The 13,390-nt window shown below is 51.4% G+C and overlaps 1 protein-coding gene across 3 annotated transcripts in view; it reads left to right on the forward strand.

Annotated features, from left to right (window-relative positions):
• MTCL2 (microtubule crosslinking factor 2) overlaps positions 1-13,390 on the forward strand; it is a 71,626-nt gene that overhangs the window by 49,223 nt on the left and 9,013 nt on the right. For 2 of the 3 annotated variants that reach the window (XR_009703571.1, XM_061210180.1), the window contains exons 9-14: positions 2,079-2,183; positions 3,171-3,338; positions 5,254-5,505; positions 6,570-6,641; positions 7,611-7,681; positions 9,278-10,628. Coding sequence is in view for 2 of the 3 variants with exons in the window: in XM_061210180.1 (XP_061066163.1) it covers positions 2,079-2,183; positions 3,171-3,338; positions 5,254-5,505; positions 6,570-6,641; positions 7,611-7,681; positions 9,278-10,628 (2,019 nt within the window). In the remaining variant the exon portion in view is untranslated. The remainder of the gene's footprint in view (positions 1-2,078; positions 2,184-3,170; positions 3,339-5,253; positions 5,506-6,569; positions 6,642-7,610; positions 7,682-9,277; positions 10,629-13,390) is intronic. The other variant, XM_061210179.1, reaches the window with a different exon arrangement.

A 13,390-nucleotide genomic window follows, 5' to 3' on the forward strand; every position in this document is an offset into this window, starting at 1 on the left:
GAAACAATTATTATCTCCATTCTACTGCAGATAAAGATCTTTGATTCCTTGTCCTCAATTCTGAAATCCAGAAGCTCTGAGAACTGTGGTTTGTTAGGTCTAACTCAGTTGGAAAAAATTGACCTGACATTCACTTGGCGGCAAAACCTTTATTTACCCCATTTCCTGTTAGTACTCACATGTTTGAAGGGGAAATATTGGTGTCCACGAGCATAGGGTATCTCACCAGACGGGGCTGTTTTACAATATACAGTGTAGGTACCATATTATCTTTCTAAATCCCGATTAATTCTGAATTCCAAGCACACCCGGCCCAAAGAATTTCAGAGAAAGAATTGTGCACCTGTGTATACAGATAATCAAAAGTCAGTATGTTTAGATACTGGTGACCAGGGAGGGAACTGGGTATTTATTCACACAGGCCCTGCTCCACCCCACATATTTCCAGCCTCAGTGCCTGCCCTGAGCCCCAGAAACGCTTCTTCATTTGATTTCACCACACTCTCTTGGTTTTCCTTCCACCTCACTGGTTGCTCCTTCTCAGTCTCCTTGGCTGGACCCTCCTTTTCTCCCTGAACTGACCCCTTAACGTCACAGCTCAGCCCTCAGTCCGCATCGCTCCTTGACCTTCACCTGCCTCCTTGGGGAGCTTGTCCAGGCACTTGGCTTACATGGCCTTTCTTGCACATTGCGAATCTATCTAGAATCTACAGAATCTGACCCAGCTGCACTACCTACCCCCTCACCACCCCCATCTGAGCCATCACCACTTCTTGCCTGGATTATCACCGTAGCCTCCTAACTGGTCTTCCTGCCTCTGCCCTTGCACCCTTCCACCGAGCATCTTCTATTCAAAGCAGGGAGGTACCAGGCCGCGTGTACTCCACGTGGATGGTGCCCCCTGGTGTTGTGCAGTATGGAGCTCTGTTGCTACCCTATAAAGTATCTCAACACAGCAGCTAGAGTGATCTCGTAAAACTGAAAGTCAGGCCAGTGTCACTCCTCAGCACAATCCTCCCCTGGCTCCCATGTCACCCAGAGTAGAAGCCGAAGTCCCTACAAAGCCTGTTCAGCCAGCCTTGGTCCCCGTACCTCTCACTTCCTCCCTGGCTCTCTTCCTCTTCCTCAAATAGATGTGTTCCCATCTCAGGGCCTTTGCATTTGCTGTGACCTTAACCTGGAATTCTCAACCTGCACGTATTCACATGGCTTATTCTTTTACCTCCTTCAGGATTTTGCCCAAGTATCACCTTCTCTCTAAGGCCGTCCTTGACCACCCAGTGCAGCACATTCTAGCTCCTTTCCCAGCTCTCTTTTTCTCCATAGCACTTATTATTATGGAACATTCCATATATTTAATGATGTTTCATGTATCAATATTTCACATATTTGTTTGTTTTCCTGCTACTGGAATGGAAGCTCAAGGGGACCAGGGCTTCTGTCTGTCTTGCTCACTGATGTATTCCCAGCTCTGAACACAGGGCCTGGTGCGTGGTAGGTGTTCAATAAATATTTGTCAAATGAATGAATGAATGAATGAAATGAATAGTGAATGAGCACCCACTTCTTCTGCTTCACTCCCATCATGAACTAGACCCTGGTCTCCTGGGCTGGCTCTGGACTCTGCCCAGAATCCATCAGCAGCAAACCCCTCCGCTCCCAGGAAGGGTCCCTTCTGCCCACCCAAGCCTCTGGTTGCCCTTATCTATAATTATGAGGGTGTCTTGTGGCCCTTTATTCCAACCACAGTGCCTACCCTGACAACATAGCTATTTCTGAGTAGCTCTCAGGGATGCCTCATGGTCCTTGGGGCAGAAGAGATGGTGTGGGGGGCAGAAGGGTCTGACTCTCCAGCTGTGCTCCTTGACCTGGACGGTGCCCAGGGCTCAAAGTTAAAATCTGGGAAATCAGTGCCCAGCTGGGGTACTTTTGGTCCATAAACCCCCATTCTTTATTCCTGCCTGGCTGTGCAGCCCACTTTCTATCTGGACCACTAGCCTGTATCCCCTCCCCCTGAGGGTCAGACCCCAGGCATGATGCCCTCCTACCCACTATTGAGTGTGGTTTTTAAAAAACAGGTAAATAGCATGAAGGAGCTGTACCTGCTAATGGAGGAAGAGGAATTAAACGCCCAGCATTCTGATAACAAGACCTGCACGGGGGACAGCTGGACCCAAAACACGGTGCGTTCTCAGCCCATTTCCAGTCCTGTCCTGTCCATTTGTTCCTTTGTCTGTTTAGTGATCACATCTTGCTGCTTTCTGACCCCAGTCCTACACCAGGCACTGGAGCAGCAGAGGGTTATTGCTTGGTCACTGGCCCCAGATGCTCAGTGCTATGGGGTATGTAAGTCACCCCAGGGCAGTGACAGAGGGTCAGAGGATGGACCGTGGGGTCTCAGGTGAGAGAGCAGTTAATTCTGTTTAGAGTATAAAGGATGGTATTACAGAGAAGGGGTCATAGGTGGTGGGTTTCGAAGGATGAATAGGAGCTTGCCTAATAGAGAATAGGGAAAAGGCCATTCTGTACCAAGAGAACTGTATATACAGAGATGTGGCAAGGTATTCTGAGTCTGGCTGCAGCTTGGGATGTGCATAGCGGGGGTAAGGACATCAGGCTAGAGTGAGTTGTATGAAGAAGGGCCTTGTGGCCTAGGATCAGGAACCATCAAATCAAGCCATGGGGTAGTATAGAGCAGTAGGGTCAGGCTCCTAGGGGCACCCACAGTAAGCTGGGTTACAGGTGGGAAACAGGTCTTGGGCCCAGGAGAGAAGACTGGGTCCAAGTCGGGCAGTCAGGGAGCTTCCGTGGTTCAGACTCCCCATCTGGCCTACGGTGGGTCAGAGAAGGCAGATCTTGGGCAAGGAGAAAGACGGAGGCCTAGATGCTGCAGAGCCTCAGAGAAGCCAGGGCCCAGCTCAGATTTAGGTTGAATAATTGCTGTAACTACAGAATTTTGTGTTTTTGTGAGACTGGGCCATGTGTCAGTCTAAGAGGTGGCCAGGGCTGGGCTTGTTATGCCTGTTTTACGGGGAGATGACCCGAAGAGGTCGTGGGACTTGCCTGAGGCTTGGTAGAGTCCCAGGCTGGACTCTGGATGAGTTCCCAGCCCAGCCTCTCCTCCTTGCCGCTCCGAAAGCTCCTGACCCAAGCCTTGCCCCCATCTGCAGCCCAATGAGTACATCAAGACACTGGCCGACATGAAGGTGACGCTGAAGGAGCTATGCTGGCTGCTTCAGGATGAACGCCGTGGTCTGACTGAGCTTCAGCAACAGTTTGCCAAGGCCAAGGCCACCTGGGAGACAGAGCGGGCAGAGCTCAAGAGCCATACTGCCCTGGTGAGTCTCCCACCTGTCAGAGACATCCCCCTCCTTGTTCCCCTCTCTGCCAAGGCCTCAGCTGTCAGACTGGGGAGGAGGATGCCCAAGCCATGCTCCTAGAAGCATAGGAACCCCTTCACTTACCTTGTGGCCCACAAGAGACTTGCCTAGAGTCATACAGCAAGGGTACCAGAAACAGTGGGAACTGAAGGTCCCTGGGCTAGGGAAGGCAGGTGAGGGACTGGCAAAGGAGCCCTGGGGACATCACAGGCGCCTCCGCCGCACCATGAGCTCACAGGTGAGGCCGGAACACTTAAATGCCTGTCTGCACCTGGTGACATCCTTCGTCCTCACACCCACACTTCTGCTGCCTGCTGTCCTCATAAGGATCCCCTTAACCCCTTGCTACCTGACTCTGTTTTGCTCCCTCCACCCAAACTGGGGGACTCCCCTCCTTACAACCCAGATGATCAAAGGAGCCTTAACCAGGAGTCCTGGATATTTGGTCTCTGCTGTGTGCCTGGAGGCAAGGTGCTGCCCCCCCACTCTGGCCTGAGAAGTGAGAGGATGGGTTTCCTCCCACTCAGAGAGAATGCTCTCACCACCCCAACCCCTACCCCACGCCAGAACTCTGCAGGGCCCAGCTTCCTCCCCACTGCCCCTGCTGCAGTCTGCCTTCCCAGGCATCACGGGCCCCTCAGAGGTGGGTACACTGATTATCTTTGTTGGGCAAGTGACAGAACAGGCACAGAGGAGTTCAGTTTCTTTCCCAAGGTCACCCAGCTAGTCAGTGGCAGACCTGACCCTCACTCCCCAAACCTCTGCCCTCCTGGCTCCTCATGACCGTGATCCCACCTTCTTCCCAATTCTCAGACTTCTGGCTTCCTGGTGCCACCGTTCTCTCCTCCCAACCCTCCCTGCTGATCTCACAGCTCCCGCCCCACCTGCACCTTCCACAGTGTCCACTGCTCCCACTGCCCCCCCAACCCCAGGCATTCCAGGTGTCCCTCCCGCCATGGGAATCTGACCACAGCTTGGGGGTGTGGGGTACATTGACTCTATAGATTGCATGTTTCCCTCCTGCCCCCCAAGATTTGGGCCAAGACAGCCATCACGCTCAGGTGATTCCTGCCCACATTCTTTTTTTTTTTTTTTTTTTTAAAGTGTATGTCTGTATTATTTTAAATTTTTATTTATTTATTTATTTATTTATGGCTGTGTTGGGTCTTCGTTTCTGTGCGAGGGCTTTCTCTAGTTGTGGCAAGCGGGGGCCACTCTTCATCGCGGTGCACGGGCCTCTCACTATCGCGGCCTCTCTTGTTGCGGAGCACAGGCTCCAGACGCGCAGGCTCAGTAGTTGTGGCTCACGGGCCCAGCTACTCCGCGGCATGTGGGATCCTCCCAGACCAGGGCTCGAACCCGTGTCCCCTGCATTGGCAGGCAGATTCTCAACCACTGCGCCACCAGGGAAGCCATCCTGCCCACATTCTTTATGTGACTGTGCATGTCCCCCACTAACCGTAAACCCTGGTAAACATGGGTAAGTGTTGATGAAATATCATGAGAAGCAATAGCTAGGAACCTCTGCCATTCTGTAGCTATGTCACCAGGGACAAATAACCTCTGTGAACCTCTTCCTCCTCTGTAAAATATTGAAAATGGTGGTTATCTTGCTGAGTTTTCTTGAGGGCACAGATAATGCCTGAAAAGCCCTTAGCACGGAGCTTGGTGTGTAGAAGCTGTGCTACCCAGGCCTTGCCTGTGAGAAAAGTTTAGTTCTAACTGAGGAGGTCAGTGAAGGTTCCTGGGTGAGGGGTCCTGTGAGGAGAGCACCCTCCCCCCTGCCCCCTGCTGGTGCCCGGGGAGGGACGAGGGAGGGCAGAGAGGAGGGGCCTCCTGGTGCCAGCCACCGAGGTTGCTCTTCTTTCCGCAGATGGAGCTGAAGGCTGGGAAGGGGGCTGGAGATCGGATGGGGCCCGACTGGAAGGCAGCCCTGCAGAGGGAGCGGGAGGAGCAGCAGCGGCTCCTGGCTGAGTCCTACAGTGCGGTCATGGAGCTGACGCGGCAGCTGCGGATCAGTGAGCACAACTGGGGCCAGGAGAAGCTGCAGCTGGTGGAGCGGCTTCAGGGGGAGAAGCAGCAGGCGGAGCAGCAGGTAAAGGAGCTGCAGAATCGCCTGAGCCAGGTGAGGTCTGTCCCAGCCCAAGACGGCTTAAGCCACAAGGGGGACGTTGCTATAGGCACAGACCAGGGGGAAGACTCCTTCAGGTAGAGATGGATCTGTGTGCTCGGAGACTGCAATAGGGACCAGGTCTTCCTCTCTGCCAGTCTCACAGGCTTGCTTTCCTCTGTGTTTTATTCTGAAGCAAGCCGTTCTCAAAGATGGCCTCTGTTAGTGTTGTATTCATAGCCTCACAGCTTAGCAGTTTCAGTGGAAAGAGAGTTTTCCTTTTCCACAAGGATTCTGATCTGCCACGTATGAGTCACGTGCCCACACCTAGAACCTGCCAAAACCTCGGAACCAAGAGGTTTCCCATGAAAATTAGAGTCCTCTGACCAAAAGGGGGAAATAGGAAAAACAATCATTGACCATTACAGCCCTACTACAGTTAACATGCACCTAGCTTATCAAGCTGCTATGCTCCACTGTGACTTTTCCTGTGACTGTGACTGTTTATTTTTTATTTCAATTGTATAAGTCAGGACTTCATCTTTATGTAAGACTCAAATATTACAAAAGCATACTCCAACCCACTCCCTCCCTTTCTTGCTGTTTAAATTTACATTCAGAGATTTTTTTAAATCATTAATTGAATCCTAATGTACATATTATTTACGCTTTGCCTGTTTCATAGAGAGCTGTTCATGACAGAATGCAGAGGCCACTCTCATTCAGTTTAATTGCTGCTTAGCATACCTAGGTGGAGATACCACTTTGATGTCATTCAGCTGCTGCTTAGCTGATGTAGCTGTTGCAGGCATTGTAGCGTGAATTAACATGGTAATAACAACTATTACCGTGCTTGATATAATGACACTTATAAGGATGCCTGTAAGTGGTTGGTTTCATGATCATTTGTCAAACCCACTCCGTTGGTTCAGAGCTGCTGCCCACTGGGAAGGTGGCTCTGAGTCTATGATCTGGGTCATCTGGGCTGCAGAGTGGAGCCTGGGGAATGGCCCTGCACAGAACAGGGCCCTGCTCACCATCTTTGCCTGCACATGACCATCTTCTTTACTCTTGCCCAGCTGCAGAAGGCTGCTGACCCTTGGGTCCTGAAGCACTCAGATCTGGAGAAGCAGGACAACAGCTGGAAAGAGGTGAGTGGGGTGGCAGGCCGCCCATGTGCTGTGCTCCTGGCTACACTGGAAAGTCTCTCACTTGTGGGGAATGTGACAAGGAGGATGCTAATCCTGTCCCACAGGTCACACACCCTCACCCCCTTGGGCTCCTCAATCCTGAGGTCTCTACTTCATGGTTCCAGCCTTGAGACCTGTAAAGAGCCCCCTGTTAGCTCCATCCTTCCATACCTGGGACAAAGGCTAGGTGTTTCTCTGTGTTTCAGTTGTGCCTTTCTCAAAAGCAGAGCCTCCAAAGAGCTGTGTGATCCTGGGCAAGTCACTCTCCCTCTCTGGGCCCCAGTTGCCTCATTGGTAAAATGAGAATCACGTTCTCTGCCTTAGCCCAGCCCTGGTTGTGGAGATCAATCAGTGAAGTTTGCTTCTAAGCCTCAGGTGCACTGTCCGTATAGCCACACACCGAGTAACCAAACAGTGAACATATGGGCCCTTGCTCGTGACAGCCTGAGGAAGCAATAAAAGCCAATTCTGGGGAACTGAAGCAGGAGAGGATTTCATTAGGGGCTCAAGAGGGCTGGTGATGCAGGGTCAGAAAACTGGTGTAGGTCTCTGAACCAGGGTGGGGCAAACCCCAAGCAGGACCTCAGGTCACTGCTTTCACCTTCAGCTGAGCAGCGACCACTGGGTGCTTTGTTGCTGCCACTACATTCAGAATAAGTTCTAAATAGAGTCTCTTTCCTTGGGTCCTCTCTTGGACCACTGATTGGCCATGCCTGGATCACATACCTATGTGTGTGTGGAGAGGGGTTAGGTGCACTGTAGCCAGAAACTGACCAGTGAGCATTCTAGATCAGTGCTGACACCACTCCTGCTCTACAAGAGGAGACTCATGCGTGGGGCTCGGGGCCAGCTCCCACACTGACCCCCTGTTACCTTCCCTCTGTGTGCTAGTGGCCAGACTGACCCTTTCCTGTCTCTCTTCTATGGCAGACACACAGTGAGAAGATCCACAACAAGGAGGCTGTTTCTGAAGCTGAGCTTGGGGGAACCGGCTTAAAGAGGTGCTAGCAGCCCCTCCCCATGCTCCACTCTGCAGCCCCTCCCCCTGCTCTGCCCCCCCCAAGCCCCAACCCTGCAGGCTGCCCTGCCCCTTTGCCTCTCTTCTCTTCCTCTGCCCTGCGCACCCACCACTGCACCTCAGCTGAATTGGGAGAACACTGGGATATGGTTTCTAAAGATTTTTTTTTTTTGATGTGGACCATTTTTTTAGTCTTTATTGAATTTGTTACAATAGTGCTTTTTGTTACAATAGTGTTACAATAGTGCTTCTGTTTTATGTTTTGGTTTTTTGGCCCGGAGGCATGTGGGATCTTAGCTCCTCCACCAGGGATTGAACCCTTACCCCCTGCATTGGAAGGTGAAGTCTTAACCACTGGACCGCCAGGGAAGTCCCCTGAGATATGGTTTTTATGGAACCCAAGCCACTTAGGAGCTGGGAAAGTTTGGGTGATGGCAATTGTAGCCTGTGCTTTTTTTGATTCTGGGCGTGGAAAACTGGGGCCCCAGAATATCCTAGCTGAGAAAGAAACTGTTTAGCTCCTCTTGGGGTTCTTCCTGTCTCTGGAGTTGGAAGAGTCCAGCTGGACATCTATTCCTGGGACTAGTGAGCAGCATCCTCTGGGCCCAGCCCTGTGCTATAGCCAGAAAAACCCCTAGAGCTATCAGGACCATGTCTCCACCATTAGGAAACCATTATGAAAAGATTCAGGGTAACAGAACCTCCCAGGGGCCGTGCGAGTAGCGTGAAGCCAGGTGGGCCCCGGGATAGGAGGGTGGCTCTGGAGTCATAGTGTGGGATTTGAATTCCAGCACTGTCATTTCTAGCTCTGTGCCCTTGGGCTATACTTCCCATTTCTACCTACTGGGATAACAGGAACTGCCCCCTAGAGTTGTCGGAGGACTGAATGGTCTGACGTGTGCAATGTTGTCACGTATGCCCGGCACTTACAGTCATCAGGCAGCACACGTGCCAGGTCTGGGCTGGAGATTAAATGGCGTCCTAGATTGGGTTCCCTCAAAAGTAAACCTTGAGGCAAGGATTTGAGTGCAAATGGTATATTTGGGAGGGGATTCAAGGAAAAGCCTGGAAGTGAGACAGGGAAGGGAAGGCACCATAAAGGAGGTGTTATCAACCAGGATACACGTGGGCAACTGGAGCTCAGCTTCACAGCATCTCTGGGAGCCAGAGCAGAACATGAGTTCTCCCACCTGCGGGACAGGGAGGCTGGTACCAAGCCACCAAACCCCACTCATTGTTTGTTGAGGGCTGTGTCTAGGGCCATAAACTATGTGAATTTCTAGCTTCCTGTGGGTGGAGGCCAAGTGTGCTCCTGCAGACAGAAAAAAGCCCTCCGGTGGAGAATGGCAGGTGCTCAGAGATACAGTGTTGAGTGTGTAGGTGTGAGTGTGGAGGGGACGAGGTGCAGGGCACCTACAGCGTCTTCCGCAAGAGGTGAGCAGGACCGTCATGGTCCGTCTCCCCACTGCCCCACCGCCCCCTGCCCGTGAAGTGCACGGACCAGGGAGAAAGACCAGAGTACCTGTTCCGCGTGAGGCATCTTCCACTAACTCTGCCCTTTCTCCCCTGCTCTTCCCAGGACCAAATCGGTTTCCTCCATGTCAGAGTTTGAAAGTTTGCTGGACTGTTCCCCCTACCTCGCAGGGGAAGCCGCCCGGGGCAAGAAGCTGCCCAACAGCCCTGCCTTTGCCTTTGTGGGCCCCCAGCCAGTGGACCCGGAGAAGGCTGCCCCGGAACAGCCAGGGCTCTCGCCACGTGACTGCAACCGCCTGGGTGCCCTGGGCTGCCAGGAGCCGGCGGGGAGGCAGATGCAGCGCAGCTACACGGCTCCCGACAAGACGGGCATCCGCGTCTACTACAGCCCCCCGGTGGCCCGGCGCCTGGGCGTCCCCGTGGTCCATGACAGGGAGGGCAAGATCATCATCGAGCCTGGCTTCCTCTTCACCACAGCCAAGCCCAAAGAGTCGGCCGAGGCGGACGGGCTGGCGGAAAGCTCCTACAGCCGCTGGCTCTGCAACTTCTCCCGGCAGCGCCTGGACGGGGGCTCCGGGGGCGGCCCCTCGGCGGCCGGGCCCGGCTTCCCAGCGGCCCTGCACGACTTTGAGATGTCGGGCAACATGAGCGACGACATGAAGGAGATCACCAACTGTGTGCGCCAGGCCATGCGCTCGGGCTCGCTGGAGCGGAAGGTGAAGAGCACGTCCAGCCAGACGGTGGGCCTGGCCAGCGTGGGCACGCAGACCACCCGCACGGTCAGCGTGGGCCTGCAGACCGACCCGCCCCGCAGCAGCCTGCATGGCAAGAGCTGGTCGCCGCGCAGCTCCTCGCTGGTGTCCGTGCGCAGCAAGCAGATCTCCTCCTCCCTGGACAAGGTCCACTCGCGCATCGAGCGGCCGTGCTGCTCACCCAAGTACGGCTCGCCCAAGCTCCAGAGGCGGTCCGTGTCCAAGCTGGACGGGGCCAAGGACCGCAGCCTGTGGAACCTGCATCAGGGCAAGCAGAACGGCTCGGCCTGGGCCCGCTCCACCACCACGCGGGACAGCCCCGTGCTGAGGAACATCAACGATGGGCTGTCCAGCCTATTCAGCGTGGTGGAGCACTCGGGGAGCACCGAGTCCGTCTGGAAACTGGGCGTGTCCGAGGCCCGGGCCAAGCCCGAGCCTCCCAAGTATGGCATCGTGCAGGAGTTCTTCCGCAACGTGTGTGGCCGGGTGCCAAGCCCCACGTCCGTACCCGGGGAGGAGGGCGCCAAGAAGCTGGAGCCCATCTCCCCTGCCAGCTACCACCAGCCGGAGGGCATGGCCAGGATCCTGAACAAGAAGGCAGCCAAGTCAGGCGGCAGCGAGGAGGCCAGACTTTCCATGCTTCCCCAGATGGGGAAGGATGGGGTCCCTCGTGATGGAGATGGAGCCACGGTCCTTCCCAATGAGGTAGGTGGGTGGGGTCTGCCCTTTTTCTTGGGAGGTGAGATTGGCTTATAAGGTCCCACTCTTGGTTTTCAAACTCAGGCATGTGGTTTGTGTATTTCAAAAGGTCCTTGTGCTGCTCTGGGATGGGGGTTGGAAGGCCCCAGACCTGGAACAGCAGACCTGATGGACACACAGTCTGAATACAAGAGACTGGTGAGCATGGTGGCATACCCAACTGCTTTGCCACCATACCCCAGAGATTGCCAGCATCCCCTCCAGGGAAGAGGCATGCTCACTGCCCTCCTGCTACCCAGTGGTGTGCGGGAGCCATCTCCTTTGGTTCATGAGAGCCAATCGTGTACATCTCTGTGTTTAGTGATGTCACCTTAGTACCTTGAGATCGGCCACCAGGGGAGGATTTACTCCGTGATAATTAGAAATGCTGCATGGGAGGATTTACTCCGTGAAAATTGGAAGTGCTGCAGATCAGGGCTTCTCCTCTTACTCCTGGGAAACTAGTCATTAAACATGTACCAGCACACCACTGCCCTCACCCCACCAAGACTCTATCCCTAAGTGCTTCCATTTCCTCTGAGACTCTTTTGCTGCTCACTCCACTCCTGATACCAATTTCAGATTTAGTTAGGGATTATGTGCATGTTAGTAAAACAAAGCATGTAAGTTAGCTTTGCAGAAAGGGAAATTGCAGAGGATCTCATGGAACCCAAGGGCAGGGACCCAAAGGCCCCAGTGGCTGCTCTGTCTCCCTCTCCTCTCTCTTGAGCTTCATTTTCTCTGATGTCCTCTTCCTCCCTCTGTCTCTGTTGTATTTGAATATGGTCCAGGTGGGCTCTGCCTACTCTGCTTTTATAACATCTTCCAGTTCCAGCACCTAAGGGAGTCTGACTCAAATCCCTGTGTCCCCATTCCACATTTCAGGAAGAAACTGACTAGTGTAACTTGAGTCCAGTGTAACCCCTTGGTCCAGTCAGCTGTGGTCAGGGGTGGTATCATGGTCTGCAGTGCACGGAGTGAAGGAGGGTTGTAGGTGGGGGCACAGAGAGGTGGCATGGGCTGGGATTGACCCATGTGATTTGTACGTATTGTATGTTTAGCTGGTTTCTAGTTTTTCCCTATTTATACGTAATGCTGTGGTGAACATCTTGACACAAAAGCATTTTTCCATATTGCAGATTATTTCCTTACATTTGAGTTGCAGAAATGGGATTCCAGAATAAAAGACTGTAAATTGTTAAAGGTATTTGATAAGTGTTGCTAAATTGTCTTTCCAAAGACTTTGTTTAATTTCTAGAACCCCCAGGAGTGTATGGTGAGTGCCTTACTTCCCTATACTCTCTGGCTGCATTTAAAAAAAAAAAAAACCTTTTAAATATTCATTCCTCTTTTTTTAACTTAAGAAAACCCTTTTTGAAGTCAATATACATACTGAGCATATTGTAAGAATATGGCTTATTGACTTCTCACAAACTGAACACACCCATTGTATTAGAGTTCTCCAGAGAAACAAAACCAATAGGCTTTGTGGTTATGCGTGTGTATGTGTGTGTGTGTATATATATATATATATATATACATAGAGAGAGAGAGAGAGAGAGAGAGAGAGAGAGAGCGATTTATTATATTGCAAGCTGAAGACCCAGGAAAGCCAATGGTTTAGTTCCTGTCTGTGTCCAAAAGTCTGAGAACCAGAAGAGCCAACAGTATAGCTCCAGTACAGCATATATAGCTGATGTAGTTCCGATCTAAAGGTCATCAGGAAGGAAGAATTCTTTCTTACTCAGGGGGAGTCAGCCTTTGTGGTCTGTTCAGTACATTGACTGATTGGATGAGGCCCACCCACATTAGAGAGAGCCATCTGCTTTACTCAATCTACTGGTTTAAATGTTACTGTCTTCCAAAAGCATCCTTGCAGAGGCACCCAGGATAATATTTGACCAAATATCTGGACCTGTGGCCCAGTCAAGCTGACACATGAAATTAATCATCACACCCACATAACCACACCTACATCAAGAAACAGAGGTACAAAGCTGGCCGTATTTTGAATGTTGGTTTCATAGTTGATCCAAATGTTTTTCAGTATGTAAAATGTGCTTATTACCTGTTGACCCAGTAGTTCTCCTAGGAATGTAGCCTATGGAAATATTCACAGAGGTAGACACGTGTGTAAAGAAATGTATTGCATTATTAATAAAAATTGCTAAGATTTATTGAATACTTAATAGGCACTATCAAATGCTTCACATATACCTGATGTGACCCTCACAACAACTTTGACAAAGGTATCACGTCCCTCATCTTAGAGCAGGAAAAATCAAGGCTCAAAGAGGTTAAATAACTTATCCAAGTTCACACAGCTGGTAGACAGTTGGGCTGGGATTTGAACTAAGCAATTGAGTTTTACAGCAGCACTTTTTTTTTCAAAGTGTAGTTACTGTACAATATTATATAAGTTACAAGTGTGTAATATAGTGATTCATAATTTTTAAAGGATATAGTTCATTTATGGTTACTATAAAGTATTGGCTATATTCCCTGTGCTGTAAAATATATCCTTGTACAATAGCTTATTTTATACCTGATAGTTTGTACCTCTTAATCCCCTACCTCTATATTGCCCCTCCCCCCTTCCCTCTCCCCACTGGTAACCACTAGTTTGTTCTCTATATACGTGGGTCTGCTTCTTTTTTGTTATATTCACGAGTTTGTTGTAATTTTTAGATTCCACATACAAATGATATCATACAGTATTTGTCTTTCTC

This window comes from Eubalaena glacialis, chromosome 13, assembly GCF_028564815.1.
Source record: "Eubalaena glacialis isolate mEubGla1 chromosome 13, mEubGla1.1.hap2.+ XY, whole genome shotgun sequence".
NCBI classification, from domain to species: domain Eukaryota; kingdom Metazoa; phylum Chordata; class Mammalia; order Artiodactyla; family Balaenidae; genus Eubalaena; species Eubalaena glacialis.